The 21,992-nt window shown below is 37.9% G+C and overlaps 1 protein-coding gene across 1 annotated transcript in view; it reads left to right on the forward strand.

Annotated features, from left to right (window-relative positions):
• The window catches only part of LOC124285443 (YLP motif-containing protein 1-like), a 55,492-nt gene that overhangs the window by 28,639 nt on the left and 4,861 nt on the right, over positions 1–21,992 (forward strand). Inside the window, exons 13-20 of the mRNA XM_046721668.1 lie at positions 2,116–2,235; positions 3,409–3,585; positions 4,568–4,651; positions 4,868–4,951; positions 8,067–8,207; positions 17,046–17,094; positions 18,045–18,160; positions 18,608–18,764. Coding sequence (XP_046577624.1) covers positions 2,116–2,235; positions 3,409–3,585; positions 4,568–4,651; positions 4,868–4,951; positions 8,067–8,207; positions 17,046–17,094; positions 18,045–18,160; positions 18,608–18,754 — 918 coding nt within the window. The 3' untranslated portion in view covers positions 18,755–18,764. The remainder of the gene's footprint in view (positions 1–2,115; positions 2,236–3,408; positions 3,586–4,567; positions 4,652–4,867; positions 4,952–8,066; positions 8,208–17,045; positions 17,095–18,044; positions 18,161–18,607; positions 18,765–21,992) is intronic.

Consider the following 21,992-nt stretch of genomic DNA (forward strand, 5'->3'; position numbering starts at 1 on the left):
TAGTCATGGTGATATGTGTGATATAGTCATGGTGATATGTGTGATATAGTCAAGGTGATATGTGTGATATAGTCATGGTGATATGTGTGATATAGTCATGGTGATATGTGTGATATAGTCAAGGTGATATGTGTGATATAGTCATGGTGATATGTGTGATATAGTCATGGTGATATGTGTGATATAGTCAAGGTGATATGTGTGATATAGTCATGGTGATATGTGTGATATAGTCATGGTGATATGTGTGATGTAGTCATGGTGATATGTGTGATGTGATCCCAGTGATATGTGTGATATAGTCATGGTGATATGTGTGATATAGTCATGGTGATATGTGTGATATAGTCATGGTGATATGTGTGATATAGTCATGGTGATATGTGTGATATAGTCAAGGTGATATGTGTGATATAGTCATGGTGATATGTGTGATGTAGTCATGGTGATATGTGTGATATAGTCATGGTGATATGTGTGATGTAGTCATGGTGATATGTGTGATGTGATGCAAGTGATATGTGTGATATAGTCATGGTGATATGTGTGATATAGTCATGGTGATATGGTTGATGTAGTCATGGTGATATGTGTGATGTGATCCCAGTGATATGTGTGATATGGTCATGGTGATATGTGTGATATAGTCATGGTGATATGTGTGATATAGTCAAGGTGATATGTGTGATATAGTCATGGTGATATGTATGATGTGATCCTGGTGATATGTGTGATATAGTCATGGTGATATGTGTAATATAGTCATGGGGATATGTGTGATATGGCCATGGTGATATGTGTGATGTGATCCCAGTGATATGTGTGATATGGTCATGGTGATATGTGTGATATAGTCATGGTGATATGTGTGATGTAGTCATGGTGATATGTGTGATGTGATCCCAGTGATATGTGTGATATAGTCATGGTGATATGTGTGATATAGTCATGGTGATATGTGTGATATGGTCATGGTGATATGTGTGATGTAGTCATGGTGATATGTGTGCTGTGATCCCAGTGATATGTGTGATATGGTCATGGTGATATGTGTGATATAGTCATGGTGATATGTGTGATATAGTCATGGTGATATGTTTGATATAATGGTGATATGTGTGATATAATGGTGATATGTAACATAATGGTGATATGTGTGATATGGCCATGGTGATATGTGTGATGTGATCCCAGTGATATGTGTGATATGGTCATGGTGATATGTGTGATATAGTCAAGGTGATATGTGTGATATAGTCATGGTGATATGTGTGATATAATGGTGATATGTGTGATATAATGGTGACATGTGTGATGTGATCATAGTGATATGTGTGGTGTGATCCCAGTGATATGTGTGATATGGCCATGGTGATATGTGTGATATGGTCATGGTGATATGTGTGATATTGTCATGGTGATATGTGTGATATAGTCAAGGTGATATGTGTGATATAATGGTGATATGTGTGATATAATGGTGGCATGTGTGATGTGATCATAGTGATATGTGTGGTGTGATCCCAGTGATATGTGTGATATGGCCATGGTGATATGTGTGATATGGTCATGGTGATATGTGTGATATTGTCATGGTGATATGTGTGATATAGTCAAGGTGATATGTGTGATATAGTCATGGTGATATGTGTGATGTGATCCCAGTGATATGTGTGATATGGCCATGGTGATATGTGTGATATGGTCATGGTGATATGTGTGATATAGTCATGGTGATATGTGTGATATAGTCAAGGTGATATGTGTGATTAGTCATGGTGATATGTGTGATATAGCCAAGGTGATATGTGTGATATAGTCAAGGTGATATGTGTGATATAGTCAAGGTTATATGTGTGATATAGTCATGGTGATATGTGTGATATAGTCAAGGTTATATGTGTGATATAGTCATGGTGATATGTGTGATATAGTCATGGTGATATGTGTGATATAGTCAAGGTGATATGTGTGATATAGTCATGGTGATATGTGTGATATAGTCATGGTGATATGTGTGATATAGTCAAGGTTATATGTGTGATATAGTCATGGTGATATGTGTGATATAGCCAAGGTGATATGTGTGATATAGTCAAGGTGATATGTGTGTAGGACAAGGAGCTGGCTAATGGAGGCAGTGCCCCTCGGATGTTGTGTCTGGACGACTACTTCATGGTGGAGGCTGAGAAGAAGGAGAAGGATGCAGAGACGGGGAAGATGGTTACAAGGAAGGTAACTCAAATTATGCTGAACTATATTGAAGGGACAACTTCTGATATTTTCACTAGTAGCTGATGTGCAGGGTTGCTTAACTTTCTATTAATTCTAATGCCAGGATCTGTTGGATTTGAACCCCAAATTTGCTTATTCAGAATAATTGGTCTGTGAGAACTTTGCATTTTCAAATATTTTGCATTCTTTGTCATATCACTCCACATGCAGCTAACTTGCTGTTATGTAATGCATGTACTGTTCAAGCTGGCATTTGACCCTTGGAGATCCGGGTTTGAATTGATCTTAAGTAACCCATGCTTGTCCTAAGAGCAGTTGACTAACGGGATCGGGTGGTCAGGCTTGCTGACTTGGTTTGACACATGTCATCGTATCCCAATTGTGTAGATTGATAGATTGATTGGGGTGATAGCCATTTGGTTCTTTTGCTTTAATTCCCATCATGAGTGCCATGTGTGAAACCCATACTTTGTGTCTCCTGCTTAAAACCACTTGAATTTGCTAAATGCATGTTTTGAGAGACTTGGGTGAGAGTTTTTATAATATATTTGGCCTGAAACTTAAACTGTTGTATTTACATAAATATACCCCTCCTGTGTAACTTTGTGATGAGCATCATGATGTCACAGTATTATTGTGAGTACCAGACAGTGCTGTGCCACGGTCCAGTTAAGTGTTCCCTGAATGTAAGTGTTCCCTGAATGTAAGTGTTCCCAGAATGTAAGAGATCCCTGAATGTAAGAGTTCCCTGAATGTAAGAGCTCCCTGAATGTAAGTGTTCCCTGAATGTAAGAGTTCCCTGAATGTGAAAAGTGTTCCCTGAATGTAAGAGTTCCCTGAATGTAAGTAAGAATGTAAGTGTTCCCTGAATGTAAGAGTTCCCTGAATGTAAGAGTTCCCTGAATGTAAGTGTTCCCTGAATGTAAGAGTTCCCTGAATGTAAGAGTTCCCTGAATGTAAGAGTTCCCTGAATGTAAGAGTTCCCTGAATGTAAGAGCTCCCTGAATGCTCCCTGAATGTAAGAGTTCCCTGAATGTAAGTGTTCCCTGAATGTAAGAGTTCCCTGAATGTAAGAGCTCCCTGAATGTAAGTGTTCTCTGAATGTAAGAGTTCCCTGAATGTAAGAGTTCCCTGAATGTAAGAGCTCCCTGAATGTAAGTGTCCATGTTGCAGGTGCTGGAGTATGAGTACGAGGCGGAGATGGAGAGTGCCTACAGAGACAACCTGCTCAAGTCATTCAAGAAGACGATAGACAATGGCTTCTTCCCCTTCATTATTGTCGATGCTGTCAATGAGAAAGTCAAGCATTTTGAAGAATTCTGGAGTTATGCCAAATCTAAGGGATTCCAGGTATTCTACACTACCTCACCAGCCTGTCTAGGGTATATAGCATAGTGACTGGTAAATTACGTCTAGGAGCACTGAATTCTAGGGATGTGGGTCTCTTTGTCTGGTGGAAATAGGAAGCCCTTTACATCCTTATCATGACCTGGGGACAAATAATAATCATATACTACTCCACTTTTGAAAGGAATGGTTTGTATCTTTCCGTGATACAGAAAAACCATTCTCATAATATGTCAAATGTATGTTTATATGTATGTCATATCTGATTATCCCAGCCAAGAGTTGAGTTGTACAGTGGAACCTGTCTAAACCGGCACCCCACAGGACCGAAATAAAATGCAGGTTTAGACAGGGTGCCGGATTAGACTGTGACAATAATTTTCCAACATGGCTGCCATTTACACTCGTCATTCTCTCAATCTAGCGTCCGAGAGGAGTGTATTGGATTAAGGTACCTTGATTGGACTGCTCATACCCATGCCGGCTTAGAGCGTTTGATTCATCGCACAATCACTACTTCCTGATTATCTAGCGTGCCAAGAGGATTAATTAGTGTATTGGATTATGGGTCCTTGATTGGACTGCTCATACCCATATCAGTTTAGACAGTGTTAATTACAGTTAAAATTGCTTGTTGGGAGCGGAAAGTCATGCCGGAATACGGAATAGACAGGTGCCAGATTAGACAATCTTTTAATGATCATAATATCGGTGTAAAATGGCGGGACCAAAATTCTATGCCGGTTTTGAAAGTGTGCCGGATTAGACAGGTGCCAGTGTTGGCAGGTTTCACTGTATATCTGTAAAGTGTAAAAACCTGGAGAGATTCTTTTATCGGTCATTGTCAAACTGTGTCCGAAGTGATATGATTTAAGAGCATGACAAACTCAGACACCCCTGTCAGGGCTGTTGTTTTAGTAGTTCTGTGTTAGATATGAACCCAGCAGTTGTAACTCCACTCACTAGTGTCCTGTTTACAATGCAGGTGTACATTGCCAGCGTTCAGGCTGATGTGAACACCTGTGCCAAGAGGAACACCCACAAGTTTAAGTTGACGGACATAGAGAAGGTAAGAGTCAACCAGGTCCCATTACACAGTCATTCTTAACCATTATCGGATGTTATGGAAGCATGATGGAATTTCGGTATATTACTATTATTCTATGTTCCAAATGAATTTACCTTACACATCTTTACTATGTTTACTTAAATTGTAAAATTTAAATGCATCCAAATTATTTTATGTGACTATCAGGTGACTATTGTGTGATTATTGTGTAAACAGATCCAGAAGAAATGGGATGAAACGCCCCGACACTTCCTCCATCTCGACATCCGCTGGCTGCTACAGGAAGACTCCATACAGGAGGTCAGTGTAGGGAGGGGTGTGTGGATGGGGGTGTATATGTGTGGGTGAGTTGGAAGCAGACAGACAGGCACATGTGTAGGGTGAGTGTTGGGGTTTGGTGGGGTGTGTCGATGGGGTGTATATGTGTGGGTGAGTTGGGAGCAGACAGACAGGACAGACTGGCACATGTGTAGGGTGAGTGTTGGGGTTTGGTGGGGTGTGCACAAGTGTCAGTGTTCGCGTTCACTCTTGGTGTTCTTGGAGGGCTCTATTTGTAGTCATGCAATGAGATGAGTTTCTGGGATCACCATGGAAAGTTGACATGTTAGTTATGCTACAAGGGACACAAAAAGTATAGTCAGTTATTCCATATTCACGATAACCTAGAGAAATCGTAAAACCACCCTAAAAAACTAACTGACCTTTGTACAGGATTTGTTATGAATAGGGCTGTGCAATAATACCGGTATATACCGGTACAGTATCTTGCGATACGATTATCGCAATATGGTTCAGATTCTGCAATATATTGGGTCATCCAGAGTTAGCTCCCTTTGAATCATCTGCCAGTCATTTCCATAGCAACAAAATGTGCTTTAAAAGTGCCAAATGCACTTTTATTTCTGTTGGTAACATTTTACAAATGGATGTATCTTGGAAGTGGCTCCAAAACTGCCAAATATTCTACCAAGTTTTGTGGGTTTCAGTGGTTTCATATGTGACATTTTGGAGGAATTAAGTGGCCTCAAATGGACCAGTTTTGGAGCCTCTGGCTCTGAGTGACCATTTCACAATTCACATAATTTTGTTATTTTGTTTGTTTCATAATAGGACAAATGTTATCAATTTATCATTAAGACCTAACTCTTATCAATTTTGTAGGACTGTATAATGACATTCCAGTCAAGGATCTTAGCATTGGAGGTCACATGAGATTTTAAGCTCAAGCAGTTCACCTAAATCATGTATTTGTTTCATTTTGCAAAAGTTCATGTCAACACAGCCATGTATATATTGAAGTTGAATCTGAGTGAATCACTGACATACAGTAACAATAATTACACCCTGCATTGAAGTGCATTCTGTTGACGCAAACAACACTGACTATGAAAATCATGTTATACTGTTACCTTCATCATTATGTTCGCAAATCTTTATTGCATTCCACATTAATTAGGCTCTATATCATTTTATTTATCTGTAAACCACTGGCATACAGACATACACAATGGGGACGGGGAGCCTGAAAGTATGGTGTAACAGCAACTAAGAAAATGATGTCGTACACAGAGAGCTATACTCTTGAAAAAAAATGTAGGGGAACTTCACTTTAATGTACAATTGAAAAAATTGTGAGTTAAATCGGATACATAAATAATCAATGCTTAGAGAGAGCGCATCACCACTTGCACTTCCTTATGATGATAATTGTTTGTACAGTAATCGCTCTTGAAAGATGATTGGTGTATGACATGAAATTTGCATATGTACGCTTTGCATTTTCAAACAAAAAGAAAAAATAGGCTAGAAACAAACACGACCAACTGTGTGATGCAAGATGATTCTCAAAATTAATGGTCTACAGTGATTTATCGACCATCTTGAAAACTGTCAAAAGAATGACACTGAACGCACGTGTATGGGGGCTACTGCGTTGTGGACGTGCATCCCATGCATTTTGTTTAGGGGTGGTGATAAAAAGAAATGGTGGTATGTACATAAGATGTCTGGCTTTGAAACGTTTGTTAACGCTTAAATACTTCTTATCCAAATTGAAAGTTCAGGTTCCCCTACATTTTTTAAAGAGTTTATTATGAATTAATAATTTATGCGTTCTCTTAAATTATTGCAATATATCGCAATATCAAAATCAGGGCAATATTATGAATGCCCTGATGGAGTTTGAAAATGGAAAACGTGTTACAATTTGTTACAGAGTTATGGCCCTTGTCATGTGTTTCTTGACTTAGTGCATAGTATTCCCAATGGGGACAGATTTTCTCAGTAGCCGTTATAGATAGGAAAACCAAATTTGATATGTGTTTTCAGGACATGAATGCGTTGATGGAGGTCGAAAATGGAAGCCATGTAACAATTTGTTATATAATTATGGCCCTTGTTATGCGTTTCTTGGCTTAGTGCATCGTATCCCCAATGGGGACAGATTTTCTGAGTAACTGTTATAGAACAGAAACCATGTGTGGTTTGTGTTTTCAGGATATGGATGCAGCGTTTGAAATAGATACTGGCCTGCTAGCAAAATGCTAGCTGACTGTAAATCGGGCCAGTAATATATTGTTAAAGCTATCCTGACTGGCAAGCTGAAAATCTCAGATACTTTGTTCTTTATTGATGCACAAGCTTACCTTTCACACAAGACGTGAGCTGCACATTACAGCAGTGTTTTCTCAAACCTGTATTTAAGGGCTACAGAAATCTTAGTTATGGGTGTGTTTGATTTATATTGTTTCCAAGAAGGGGCGACGATAACTTACCATCTTCAATTACCAAATATCACACCAATTCTCACCGGTGGGCATTTTGACATTGATATTGTGCAGGGACAGCGAAGTATGATGTGGGCTAGCAAAATCTTAACTGAACTAGCCCTCCTGGCCAGTGACTTTTAAAAATTAATTTCTACACTGCATGAATGTCATGCTGTAGTTAAACAACGGAGCCGTGGCTTGGGGGATATTGATGACCGTGTCGTCTTCTTGTTCTTATCACTGTTGGTGTGACCGCCTCCGTGGTGTAGTGGTTAGAGCGTCCGCCCCGGAGAGCCGGAAGGTCGCAGGTTTGATCCCCGACCGCGTCATACCAAAAGACGTTAAAATATGGTACTTGTTGGTCCCTGCCTGGCGCTCGGCATTAATGGGTACATCAAGGACTGGTCGGCTCGGAGTCAGTATACTGTGTCTGAGTGGGATATTCGTGCTTCACTGCGGCATAGTATCTCACTGGGCTAGCACTATAAAACCAGCTTGAGTCTGGGCTAGTACAAGCAGCCGCACATACACATTCACATACACACGCATGCACATCGTCATATGAGCGAAATATTCTCCAGCACGACGTTAAACCCAATTTCACCTCACCTCACTGTTGGTGTTTGACATCACACTGTCCTCCTCAGGTGGAGATGGAGGACCTCCCAGTGGCAGACAGTGCTGAGGACAAGGACAGCAAATCTGCCGGGAAGAAAGGGAAGTCAGATAGGAAACATAACAATGACGATGATGACGATGTTGACGTGGAGCTTCATGGCTTCGGTGGGGTAAGTAGGCAGGCCCTCTCACTGACTTCCACTGAGATTCCTTATGTTGTGTTGTACATGTGCTATGTGACTTTGATGACATTGAAGTTGCCTTTCAGTCGCTGGTGTCACCTAAGGTAGGTGCTTGAGAACTCCTTCCTTTGTCTAGTGTCCTCATGAGTTGGACAATGTCAAATCTGAACTCAAGAGTTACTATCCCATGTTACTTCAAACTAAACTAATAACACATATTTGCTGCCAACAAAGAAAATGGAAACAAATCAGTGGTAAGAAGGGTGCACTCATCATGTACGTCTTCTGATTTTACCCTAAAGCAAAACAGTTCTAAAATAAATCAAAGTACACAATGTGGTGTTACGTTAATAAGGTTCACACATTTGCAAAATGCACCGTGCACTATAATATTAGAAATGAACAATAAACAGTCAGCTTTGCTATAATATAGATTTTTAATTACATTCAGTTTCTAGTCTGGATATTGATTATATGACACATGTCATTTTCTTACCTACGTAGCACCTGTCATAAATATACAACAGGAGTGATATGTTCCATTCCTCGGTGTGACATGGCTGATACAGAGATTTACACAGTCATGTTTCAATAATTGTTTCAGTAATGCATGGTCACACGAATAAACTAATATATTTCACTGTGACATGCTGTAACAACTAGTAGACAGCTGTCCAACATTATGTGTATGTCAATCCTGTTGACAGTATTCCCTGTGTTTTGAAAAATACAAATGTATGACAATACACCGAGACACGTTGACGCGAACCGAATGTTTTTTTACACGATGAAGATATTGCATCATTGTGGTAAGTACACAATAATAGATACTAGTAAAATGAGTGGTGGTGGAGTCGGTTAAACATGCAGTAGCATTTATAAACGTGAACATGTTTTGCTATATACATATACAGTGGTATGAAGTAATCGTGGCATTAATATATCCAATATGTTACATGTTCCTTTAGATAATACATCACCTGGTGCAATGCACTGAAGTGTTGATGTAATAGCCTACTAGTTAAACACTCTTATAGTAAGATGTCAGCTGGCACTTGTCATGCTCATACTTATCAGACAAAAACTATCTTGCTTTCTGTCAGTTCACGAAGTTGCATTCAAGTAGTTGATTATAAAGGCACAATGTCACACCGCACTTCTCTAGAAAAATAATAATGCATTTCTGTCAATAAAACTAACTATTAGCCTTCAGGGAAGCTACTATATTATTTATTCCCAAAGAATTATGTATTTAGATTACAATATTAAATTAAAAGTTTGAATGAATTAATGCAACGTTGCATTAAATAGACTCTCACGCCTCTACTGGCTGAACATTACATTAAGCGAACCCCGTAGAGTTATGTCTTTACAAATATCCTACGCACAACTTGTGATTGAAACTAGTTCGGCAAACACCGACAACACCGCGTGCGACAGTTTTCGATGTACGGAGCAATTGTTTACATTCCATATATGGCAAGTGTTCTCTGTTTGGAAGCTGTCTGCCTTGAAGTTTCAATGATCAATTTCAGGCAAGTAAGGGATAATAAGTCTTTTATTGCATCAATAGGATGCTGAAGTGAGTGCATATGCCCCAATATATATAACATAGGCCAAAATATTGTCGAAAATGTGTACATTTTGCCTTTAATAATAATAAAACAGATTCCTTTTTCAAGTGATTGGAAAAGTCATGCTCAGGGCGCAGTTCTTGCATAATTTAAAAAAAAAAAGGCCTATAAAGTAAATTATCTGGCCTGCATGCACAGTAGTTTTCTGCCGTGTTTTAAATTTATATTGACGAACATCGCAGTAAAATTTAATCATCATGACTTATGAATCGTTTTGTTTCTTTCATTTAACACTTCTGTACTCATCCATACAAAGTAGTAAATGTTTTAGATCCTCCAGGAAGGTTCTGATCATGTGGAAGTTGACCTGATACATCATACAGTACTATTTGTAGTATTTCCATAAACACCCCTCCCCTCCCACCCACTCCACCCCTCCTGCATTAATGTGCGTTATTCCTAATATGGGGTGCAGGATGGTTGAAGACATATTTTCTTGTGTAATGTGCACACTTGAGTATACATGCAATTTTGTGCATTGTGCAGTCACGAACTACTTTGTATTGTGTTGGTGAACAAATGTGATATTACACGGTCAATAAGAAGTGTGAATTTTGTAATAAAACATCACTAGACATCTAAACTACATTCTTGTTATACAAGGCACTGTTCTACATTTAGAGATCAGGACCACCATTTGTATTTGTCTCATAAACTTATAGAATATTTAATCATGAATGTTTAAAATATAGAAACAGAACTGCTAATACAGTTAGCTGTACACACACCTTCTGGTCTATGGATCAGTGATTCAGTTAAAATGTACCCATAAATATTGCTTAAAAGCATTTTGAGTAAGTGATTGGTATAAATATATCAGAAACTATTATTTCACCATGAATGATTTATTGTTATTTTGTGTTGTTTAACTTCTAGTTTTATATATATATACCCATCAGTATAAGCAAGTCCGTGATGTCGTGAAGTGCGTTATCGCGAGAAACAACTGGGTTTCATTTATGACACGGTACAGTATATATAACACACACAATAGTAGAACACTTTAGTATATTGCCGGATAATTTATCTCGTATGAAACAGTTTGACGATCTGAGGTTTCCCATGGTCTTTCTATTTTACAAAAAAAGTGTGTTGCTATGTTATATGTGTTGATATGACACTTTAAATGGGTCAAGTAATGCATTATGGATATATGTAGCCATTTTCTGACAACTAAGGTTTGTATGTTCGAGTAAGTGGCAGTAATCTGACTGTGATTGCTGAAAATACCTTTGAGCTGGTGCGATCTGCCAATCACTTCACACAGGATTTTGCCATAATTAATACAGACAATATTGAATGAAAAATTAAAATACATTGCTTTTTAAGTCCAGATATAAAATGAACATTTTTTTCTTACCAGATTGTGTAAAAGATGTGTACATGAATAACTTGTACTTATTAGCACAGATTTGTTGATATTGGATTTCCGACGTGAAGATTTGTGTTCGTGGTCGTAACTACATTTTTCATGGGGGCCATTGGTTACCCATCAATATAAGCAAGTCCGCGATATCGTGAAGTGCGTTTTCGCGAGAAACAACTGGGTTTCATTTATAACACGGTACAGTGATATTTAGTGATCATCTGACGGTAGTGTTTGAAGTTCAAGATTAAGATTAAAAAGAATAAAATGTTTATTCAGGTTAACTTCACCTTAAAGTTGAATTACTTGCCCATGCTAATACTCAGTGGCTCGTAATCCTTGCTAAAAATTGTTTGTAAACATGGGGTCAAAGACTTATTAGGAAAATGCCTTTCCCAATTACAGACTTTCCTGAACTATTTTTTATATTTTTTTATTAGCATATTTTTTTCATAAGTAGAAATTACATGAATATGGATTGGCACAACAAGCCATTGGCTTATGTGAGTCCCGCTCCATTAAATATAACAAAATACAATCAATAATTAACTTCAAACAAAGAAAGGAAGCAATTAATTCCACAAAGGCAAGAGATGGATAATAATGGGAAAATATCTACAAAGTTATATTCAGTGGTTCATAGAAATTGCATACATAGGAGTTTAGAATAGTTTGAATCTATTTGAAAATAGTATGTATTTATGAACAGAGTAAAGAATAAGCTGATTAATTCTGTTGCTAGAAGTTTGATTACTATGAAGAACTGAATTCAAGTCAAAACCATTAGTATAGAAATATTTATCTGATCTTATTAAGTCATAACAGGGTCAGGAAAAGGAGTAATGGAGGGAATCTTCCCATGTACTTAACTTTCCTGTATTTCAACTGAGATACATGTGTATTAACTGTAATGATGGAATTGTCATTGATCAAGTCTGTCTATCATGTTACCACATGCAGTACTATCCCCATACTGTACATAATCTGCAACCTCTTCATCTCATTGCTGATCACCAGTGATTTTTTCATGTCGTGCATCATCAACAGCATTCAAAACTTGACTGTTTTATCTTTTGAAAGCATCTTTGACAAGGCAATACTTTTACAATGTTGAAATCTGTGAGAATTAGAACTGAAACATTGTTGACAAAGAAGCTGATATGTGTCAGAAACTTCACTGAAATATTGTTGACATTAGATTAATATGTTGACATGTGAACACATACATAGAAACAATGCATGTGAACACATACAGGGAAAAACTAGATCAGTATGTTGACAGGTGAATACTTACAGGGAAATAATAGATCAATATGTTGACATGTGAACACATACAGGGAAATAATAGATCAATATGTTGACATGTGAACACATACAGGGAAATAATAGATCAATATGTTGACATGTGAACACATACAGGGAAATAATAGATCAATATGTTGACATGTGAACACGTACAGTGAAATAATAGATCAATATGTTGACATGTGAACACATACAGGGAAATAATAGATCAATATGTTGACATGTGAACACATTACAGTGAAATAATAGATCAATATGTTGACATGTGAACGCATTACAGTGAAATAATAGATCAATATGTTGACATGTGAACACATATATGAAATAATAGATCAATATGTTGACATGTGAACACATACAGGGAAATAATAGATCAATATGTTGACATGTGAACACATACAGGGAAATAATAGATCAATATGTTGACATGTGAACACATACAGGGAAATAATAGATCAATATGTTGACATGTGAACACATACAGGAAATAATAGATCAATATGTGACATGACATGTGAACAATATACATGTGAAATAATAGATCAATATGTTGACATGTGAACACATTACAGGAAATAATAGATCAATATGTTGACATGTGAACACGTACAGTGAAATAATAGATCAATATGTTGACATGTGAACACGTACAGGGAAATAATAGATCAATATGTTGACATGTGAACACGTACAGTGAAATAATAGATCAATATGTTGACATGTGAACGCATACAGGAAATAATAGATCAATATGTTGACATGTGAACACTTACAGGGAAATAATAGATCAATATGTTGACATGTGAACACGTACAGTGAAATAATAGATCAATATGTTGACATGTGAACACATACAGGGAAATAATAGATCAATATGTTGACATGTGAACACTTACAGGGAAATAATAGATCAATATGTTGACATGTGAACACGTACAGTGAAATAATAGATCAATATGTTGACATGTGAACACGCATACAGGAAATAATAGATCAATATGTTGACATGTGAACACATACAGGAAATAATAGATCAATATGTTGACATGTGAACACATACAGGAAATAATAGATCAATATGTTGACATGTGAACACATACAGGAAATAATAGATCAATATGTTGACATGTGAACACATACAGGGAAATAATAGATCAATATGTTGACATGTGAACACATACAGGGAAATAATAGATCAATATGTTGACATGTGAACACTTACAGGGAAATAATAGATCAATATGTTGACATGTGAACACATACAGGGAAATAATAGATCAATATGTTGACATGTGAACACGTACAGTGAAATAATAGATCAATATGTTGACATGTGAACACTTACAGGGAAATAATAGATCAATATGTTGACATGTGAACACATACAGGGAAATAATAGATCAATATGTTGACATGTGAACACATACAGGGAAATAATAGATCAATATGTTGACATGTGAACACGCATACAGGGAAATAATAGATCAATATGTTGACATGTGAACACATACAGGGAAATAATAGATCAATATGTTGACATGTGAACACATACAGTGAAATAATAGATCAATATGTTGACATGTGAACACTTACAGGGAAATAATAGATCAATATGTTGACATGTGAACACATACAGGGAAATAATAGATCAATATGTTGACATGTGAACACGTACAGTGAAATAATAGATCAATATGTTGACATGTGAACACATACAGGGAAATAATAGATCAATATGTTGACATGTGAACACATACAGTGAAATAATAGATCAATATGTTGACATGTGAACACATACAGGGAAATAATAGATCAATATGTTGACATGTGAACACATACAGGGAAATAATAGATCAATATGTTGACATGTGAACACATACAGGGAAATAATAGATCAATATGTTGACATGTGAACACATACAGTGAAATAATAGATCAATATGTTGACATGTGAACACATACAGGGAAATAATAGATCAATATGTTGACATGTGAACACGTACAGTGAAATAATAGATCAATATGTTGACATGTGAACACTTACATGGAAACATTGTTGACAGTGGATTCATAAATGACTTTTGTGAAGCTACATGGAAACCATCCTTTTGGGACGCTAATCACCACTATCCTTACCTTTGCTGCTGTCACGTTTGTACAATGGCGTTGGCGTTCTTCATATACTTCTTTGAACTTATGTTAAGAAAAACCTAAATTTAACAAAATAATAAATTATTAAAGTACAAAGTCTGCTTTCATTTTTATCAACATAAACTGATGGGATGAAATGAATGTATGGCCAGTGTGGAGTCAACTACTGACCTTGGCTTGACCCATGTGACCTCTGTTAACCAGGAGTATTCTGTACGCTGCTGCATGAAGGTCTCGGAGCCTGGCCTTCAGTTAAGGCTGTCACAATAATATGTGTTGTAGTTCTGTGTTCTGTGACTGATGTTTCTATTTCAGGCTTTGTCTTCACAATAACCTGTTGGTTTCAGACTCATGTGCTTACTTCTATGAGGAATTTACTATGTTTCATCTCATTTCATACTCATATTTTATATTTTATATTGATTGCATATCTGAATAATGCATGTATCAAAGCAAGTGAAAAACTTGCTGTCTCCATGGTAACAGCCATGCTAGGGTCAGTTTTGCCTGTAGTATGGAAACTGGGAGTCAATATGACTCCCTCCCTTGAGAGACTTGAGCACAGTGTAGGGACTAGAGAGTCATGCTTGAGTCTAACTTCTGGTCTACAACATATTCGAAAAGATACCATCATGAACATTAAGTTCACTGAAACATTGAAAAGTCTATTATTATTCTTACAGACCCTTGAAATCAGTTCTGGCTGATAGACATATATCAAACATAACTTTGAGTATTTTGGTTGTGAACTGTGTTATGTGAAACCCCTGTCATGAGCTATTTCTCCTGGTTGTCATGACACTATTTCTCTCCCTTGTTGTGACACAATATCTCACTATTGTCATTATATAATTACCAATTGTCATGACACTATATTTCCCAATTGTCATGACACTATATTTCCCAATTGTCGTGACACTGTATTTCCCAATTGTCGTGACACTATATTTCTGAATTGTCATGACACTGTATTTCCCAATTGTCATGACACTGTATTTCCCAATTGTCATGACACTATATTTACCAATTGTCATGACACTATATTTCCCAATTGTCTCTATATTAAGATGTTCGTATTACCAAGGAGTTCTGTCTATATATATTTTTCTTAAACAAGGTGCTCCAAACTAAAGGAGTTTGGATTAAAAACATTTCACTGTAGTAATGCATATGTCACTTAGATCAGCCCACATTGTCAGCCCATATTTCATACAGTAATATCTTCCCTTACACAAACCAAATATCACATATCATGTCAGGGGTGTGTCCTCTGCGGGGGATTCCCGGAGTGAAAATCCCCCAGCAACTAACGTTGATCATAAGAGTTATAAGTTGATCACGTGGTCAAGGCCAGTGACCTTCAGTAATTGCAGGTCATCCTACCCTGATGGCAGGAGTTGTTGCCCACAGTATCCACCACTGGGTTGTCGGCAAGGTATTTCTTAGTGCTGCTGTAAACTATCAGGCACTTCTTGGTCTGTGTAACTAGGGACTCTTGATAATGAAATATAGTGACTTCGGCTTTAAACTGGGGCTTGACCACTGTAATAAAAAGTGTGAATTATTTAGGATGACTTATAGTCAACAAAGATGGAAATGTCTGCTGTTGATGATCTGAGTGCAGAAGATATGACATGGACCATTGTGAACAGTCTGCACATGAGTTGTATTTGTTGTCAGTACAGATGTATGTCATAACTTTAACATACCTGCTTCAGGTTTAATTTGTATGTATTAGTCCAACCTCAATGTTCCTTTACTTCAAGTGGGATTCTCCATGCATACTATTTGCATGCATTGGTAATTTGTATCTGGTGAAAATATCACCTGCCAGGCGACATTCCACATATTGGACACACTGTATGCAAGGCAGCTGCACTGCAAAGGTGATTACTGACACAAACCCTTACATGTCACAGTTTCATTTAAATATTGATACAGTCTTCCCTGTTTAATGTGTTCCTTGTTCCTTATGGGTTCAACAAGTGATAAGTGCTGGTATCTGATATAATATTATACGATGGGTGTTCCTGATTCCACTTTTCATTCCATACGCTTTAGATGAATCTCTGTAATATGAACCATTAATGCCAGCCCCGGTTATCTGTCAATACAGACAGATTCCCTTGGTTGTAAAAGCCAAAATAGCTTTGTTCATGATGCAGGTAGGAAAAGATGACCCCATTTTCAGATACCATGGAGATGGAATGTTGGTTCTAATACAAGATGATGTGTAATTGCTGTGTTGGAGTTGACAGGGTTGACACAGAATTGACCTGTGGTTGACTCCGCACATTTTGGCACCGCTACTCTCCCTGGCAGTGTGAGGATCTCTAGCTAACCCATGTCCACCTTCCGTCTGTTCTCCAGGTCTACCAGAAGTCCAAGTGGGAGATTGAAGCATCAGGGGAACAGCTAGGTGAGTGCTATTGGCAGCAGTCAGGAATAAGTTTGTCACAACCATATAGAGATTCATCACTACACTTTCTTAACTTTGAGCCATGCAGCATCGAAAAGGTGTGTACAAGATGGTTAGTACGGGAAAGTAGTCACGGCCATCATAGAACTCCAAGACTCTGAGACACCTGAGTTTGTATGTAAAGTATGTTCTTTTGTCTGTTGAACCAGGAGAAACCCATGCAGTGTGCAAAATAGTTTCAAAATTTTGCTAGCCAGTCGGGCCTAAAAGTTCAAGCCCACAAAATAATTCACATGCCCAAAATTTGAATGTAGACTCGTGTTTCATCATTAAGCTGCTAATATGATGAACATTTATATCAGGCCATAATCTTGCATGATTTAAAAGTGTGTTATAACTTAACAAGTCAGAGAGAGAGTGATATATTCATAAAATGACCCCATGAAAATTCACTAGCCAGTTGGACCAGTGAATGTGGAGATTTACTGGTCCGACTGGACTTTTACTAGCCACGGGCTAGTAGGCCAGTGACTATTTCACACACTGAACCAAGTATGCTCTTTAGTCTGTTGAACCAGGAGAGGCCCAATTCTACCATGACTTCAGTAAATACTGGATTGTGATTGGTTTAAATCTGTATAACGTAGTCATGGTAGAATGAAGATAAACATACTCTGTTGGATAATCAGAGGTATATAACAAAATTATAATAGCTCTAAATATTTTATTGAATACCTCACGCTAGGCGTTCGGTTTTCAATCACATTTAGAGCTATTATAATTTCGTTATATATGTACCTCTGATTTTCCAACACAGTATGTTTATCTCCTAATAGGAGGTTGTTTTGAATTTTCACGTAGCTGTTGAAAGGGGCGTCAAAAATCATTACACATCTAACTGTATTATAATATAGACCAGATCCACACACACTGACCACGTTGTGTTTCAGACAAACTTGACGGTCTCCGTCTCAACAAGAGGAAGAGGAGTCCATCTCCCCAGAGTCTTGATGACTATCTACAACTGGGCTATTTTAATCGTATGTCTGAACCAGGAAAGAAGAGGGTGAGTGGTTCTTCTGAGAGAACTCTGCTTTCTCATTTAACCTGCCAGAAATATTTATATTTATATTAACTTTTTCCTTTTTATTGTAAGTTTGGAAAGGAGCATTTAGATATTACCTACAAATGTCACAACTCATTTGAATTTGATTCTGTTGTAAAGGGAGATTACTCTTACAGGCTTAACAATAATGTGGACCACGATACTTCTTAGCACCTTAACAGACTTTGAAATATTTTAGTTACATTATTTATTCATAATATTCGGTACTTGAAAAAAATATACTATAGAAATTGTTGTCCCCAAAGATTATTCCTTACACCTAGAAGTCTAAAATAATTTTGTTGAGTATTATGACCTTGACTTCGTCATTATATTTCTTTTAGTTTGAGTTTGTTCTGGTTGTTAATTGTTTTGAGATGTCAATGGTCAACTTTTCTGCCATTTTAGGTTCGGTGGGCTGATGTAGAAGAACGGCAACATCAGAGTCGAAGACGCGAGATTGGGTTTATCGTAGGGCAGACGCAGAGAGACTGGGAGAGAATCACAGATGATGACTTTGCTCACAGAGCACTGAATCAAACAAAATATTTTTAAACTATTAAAGGTAGCTACCCTGTTTTCTCAACATTGACCTCAATCAAAATGGCATCCTTCCTTGTTGAATATAGAACTAACACACTTTACTTGAAAGTCCCAGAAAGTGTGTGTTGCAGAGACATTTCGGGACTATCTCTGTGTTCAGGCCGGAGGTCATCATAGTAGATGATAAACCATTCACATCAGAAGAAAAGGCCTATGATAAATGTATTGGTCCTCTTTCATGTCTTCTCTATGAGGCATGGTCTGTGGGCCCTGTGTTGTTAGTCTTTCACTGATACTGAAGTGATATTGCCTTCCTTTGTGCCAGTTTTGGGACTGGAGTAGATGTTAGTCCGACCGTCACAGGGAGTAAGAATCTTCCGGTGTGAGTTTTTGTTGGTTTGATTTGATTTATTACAATGAGATCAGGGGACTGCATGATCGTGAGGTCCTGGTAAAATAACATTTGGATCATGAGGTCAGGGGACGAGGTTTTGGGAAAATATAGTTGCAGTCAGGGGCAATGAGCTAAGGATAATAAAATCATGGTCAGTCGATTGAAAAACTCAGATCATGAGGTCAGGGGACAGTGAGGTTGGGGCATGATGAAGTTGGGACATTGGGACACTGAGGGATGGGACATTGGGACACATTGGGACACTGAGGGATGGGACATTGGGACACTGAGAGATGGAACATTGGGACATGGAGGGATGGAACATTGGGACACTGAGGGATGGGAGGTGGGACATTGGGACACTGAGGGATGGGACATTGGGACACTGAGGGGTGGGACATTGGGACACTGAGGGATGGGACATTGGGACACTGAGAGATGGAACATTGGGACATGGAGGGATGGAACATTGGGACACTGAGGGATGGGAGGTGGGACATTGGGACACTGAGGGATGGGACATTGGGACACTGATGGGATGGAAGGTGGGACATTCAGCTCACAAGGAAATGAGGTTCAGGGTCATGAAGACGTCAAGTGAAGATGATGTCAGGGGCGTGATAGGACCAGAATCTTACCTGAACTGTGAGCACATATATACACCATCTTGTGACTTTTTTTATCAGCTTGGGGCGGTTGGGTAGCCTGGCTGTTAAAGCATCCCCTGGCCATGTCCAAGACCCGGGTTTGAATCCCCACATGGTCCCCCTTCCCTGATATTGGTGGAATATTGCTAAAAGCAGCGTATAACCATACTCACTCTTATGGATATCTTGAAACCATGATAAGTTTGTGTTGGGCACACTAAAACCCCTGTTGACTGTGGATTTAACAAAAGTTCACATGTTAGCATGACCACAAATTATGACATCATGCGTCCTTACATTTGTAACATACAGTGAAACAGTTCACGGCCTGAACACAATCTTTGTATGTCTTTTGCTCATTTGGATATTACACTCATCTTGAGTCATATTTTATGTTTTGAGACTGAAATAGCAAATTGTTTTCAATGAGTGACACGACTCTCCAATGAACCAGCATTTCTCCTCATTAAAACTGTAACCAATACCGAGTTTCAGAGTGAAACTGCCAACATAATAATTGTGAGTGTTGATAAACCAACATGGAATTATCTGTATAACTGTGTGTATCTCGAAAGGTTGTGTGTATCAACAGCTTGTGTTTCACACATACGATCAGCTGATGCTATCGAGGGCTATTTGCATGCAATCGGAGCCCAACGTTACCCCCCCATATCTAACAAGGCTAATGGTCAATTGTATAAGGGGTCTTCACGACGCTCACAGATAACTTGCACAAGACGGTTTTGTGGTGGAACCAGTGGTGTTTTGTTGAAAGCTTTGTTGTATTGGCGAGAATATTTTCTTAACCAATATTTCACAGTTTTTTATCTTGATTTTATTCTTAAAAGTTACTGGTAATCTTGATGTGTTTGTATTCTTTTAATAGCAAAATGTTATATCTTATCTTTTTAATCCTCATTTTCCTTTCCCCTTTGGTGTTGTCATTGTTTTTCTATATATCTGTATATGTGTATTGTGTATGGGTATAATTTAATGAAATCACAAATTACAGACCTTTGGTGTATAGTGTGAGAACCATTGCTTGATTCAGTTGTGCATCAGGGTCATTGTCCTGTCTCGTTCTCCACATCCAGCAGGGAGGTTACTTACCTCCACATAATGTCCGTAAACATACATCTGTACCCTAATCTCAACCTGGTTCCGGGAACTACCTGCTGACATGGGTATCCTGGTTATGGCTAGAGATTTCCTCGGACTTTCTGTCTGGGGATTCCAAGTATGACAGTCAGGATGACCATTTTACAAAAATATTTTGTGGATGAGATTTAACCAAGATTTGGTATTACTTTCGTGTTTTGTTTTGTCATGCTAAACAATGCCCTGAAGATAAAGATAGAACATTTGGTATAGCAAGACTTGAAGATACATGAGGCCAGTGTGGGTTGGTTGGGTGGACAGTGTCCTTCAACCCAAATTTGGTTCTTTGGGTTCTCCATTGTTCTGTGTCCCATGGGGTTTCCAAATGTACACTGTGACACTGATTCTCAATTTTAAAGATTTTCCTCAAATATGAGTAAACTGCATTCATTCGCCAACACAACCTCCGTGTCCTGAAGCATTCCCTGAAACCTCCCATTCATGGATGAACTTGTACATTATTAAAGAGCATATTCCCTGAAACGTCCCATAAAATGATGTTCTTATTGATTGTTCAAAGTACATCAGTTTATACCTTCACCAACGTGATACCATGACACTGACTGAGACATTCGTGAAACGTCGTTTAGTTTTGTGTGTTGGGTACAAAAGTGCTCTTTGTTATTCCTACCCCAGTGTCAGCATGATTATGTATCCCACATTCCCTGCTCAGCACAGTTTATGTGTTCTATGTGGTATGTGAAATCATTACCTTTGAATACAGATAGCAATGCTGTCTATAGCATGCGTTAAACAAGCATGTTGATCTCATGCAGTTCTAGATGTGTATCATCGTTAGCATGCCTTTCCGTGACCTTTTGGCACTGAGGAAAAACAAGATGATTCTCACAATAACAACAGTGTTCATACTACCCTTTGATACGATAACATAGAAATGTGCAATATATACATTTCTATGTTAATATAAAATAATCTGTATTGTTTTTTCGTAGATATTGTCTAACATGTTTAAATCATTCAGAATGAATATGAGTGTTTAAATTCTTGTTTTTGTCAACAGACATTGAGATATCAAGAGGGGCCTTTCAGA

The sequence above is a fragment of the Haliotis rubra genome, unplaced genomic scaffold (assembly GCF_003918875.1).
Source record: "Haliotis rubra isolate DU_JTF1 unplaced genomic scaffold, ASM391887v1 Scf36, whole genome shotgun sequence".
In the NCBI taxonomy this organism is placed as follows: domain Eukaryota; kingdom Metazoa; phylum Mollusca; class Gastropoda; order Lepetellida; family Haliotidae; genus Haliotis; species Haliotis rubra.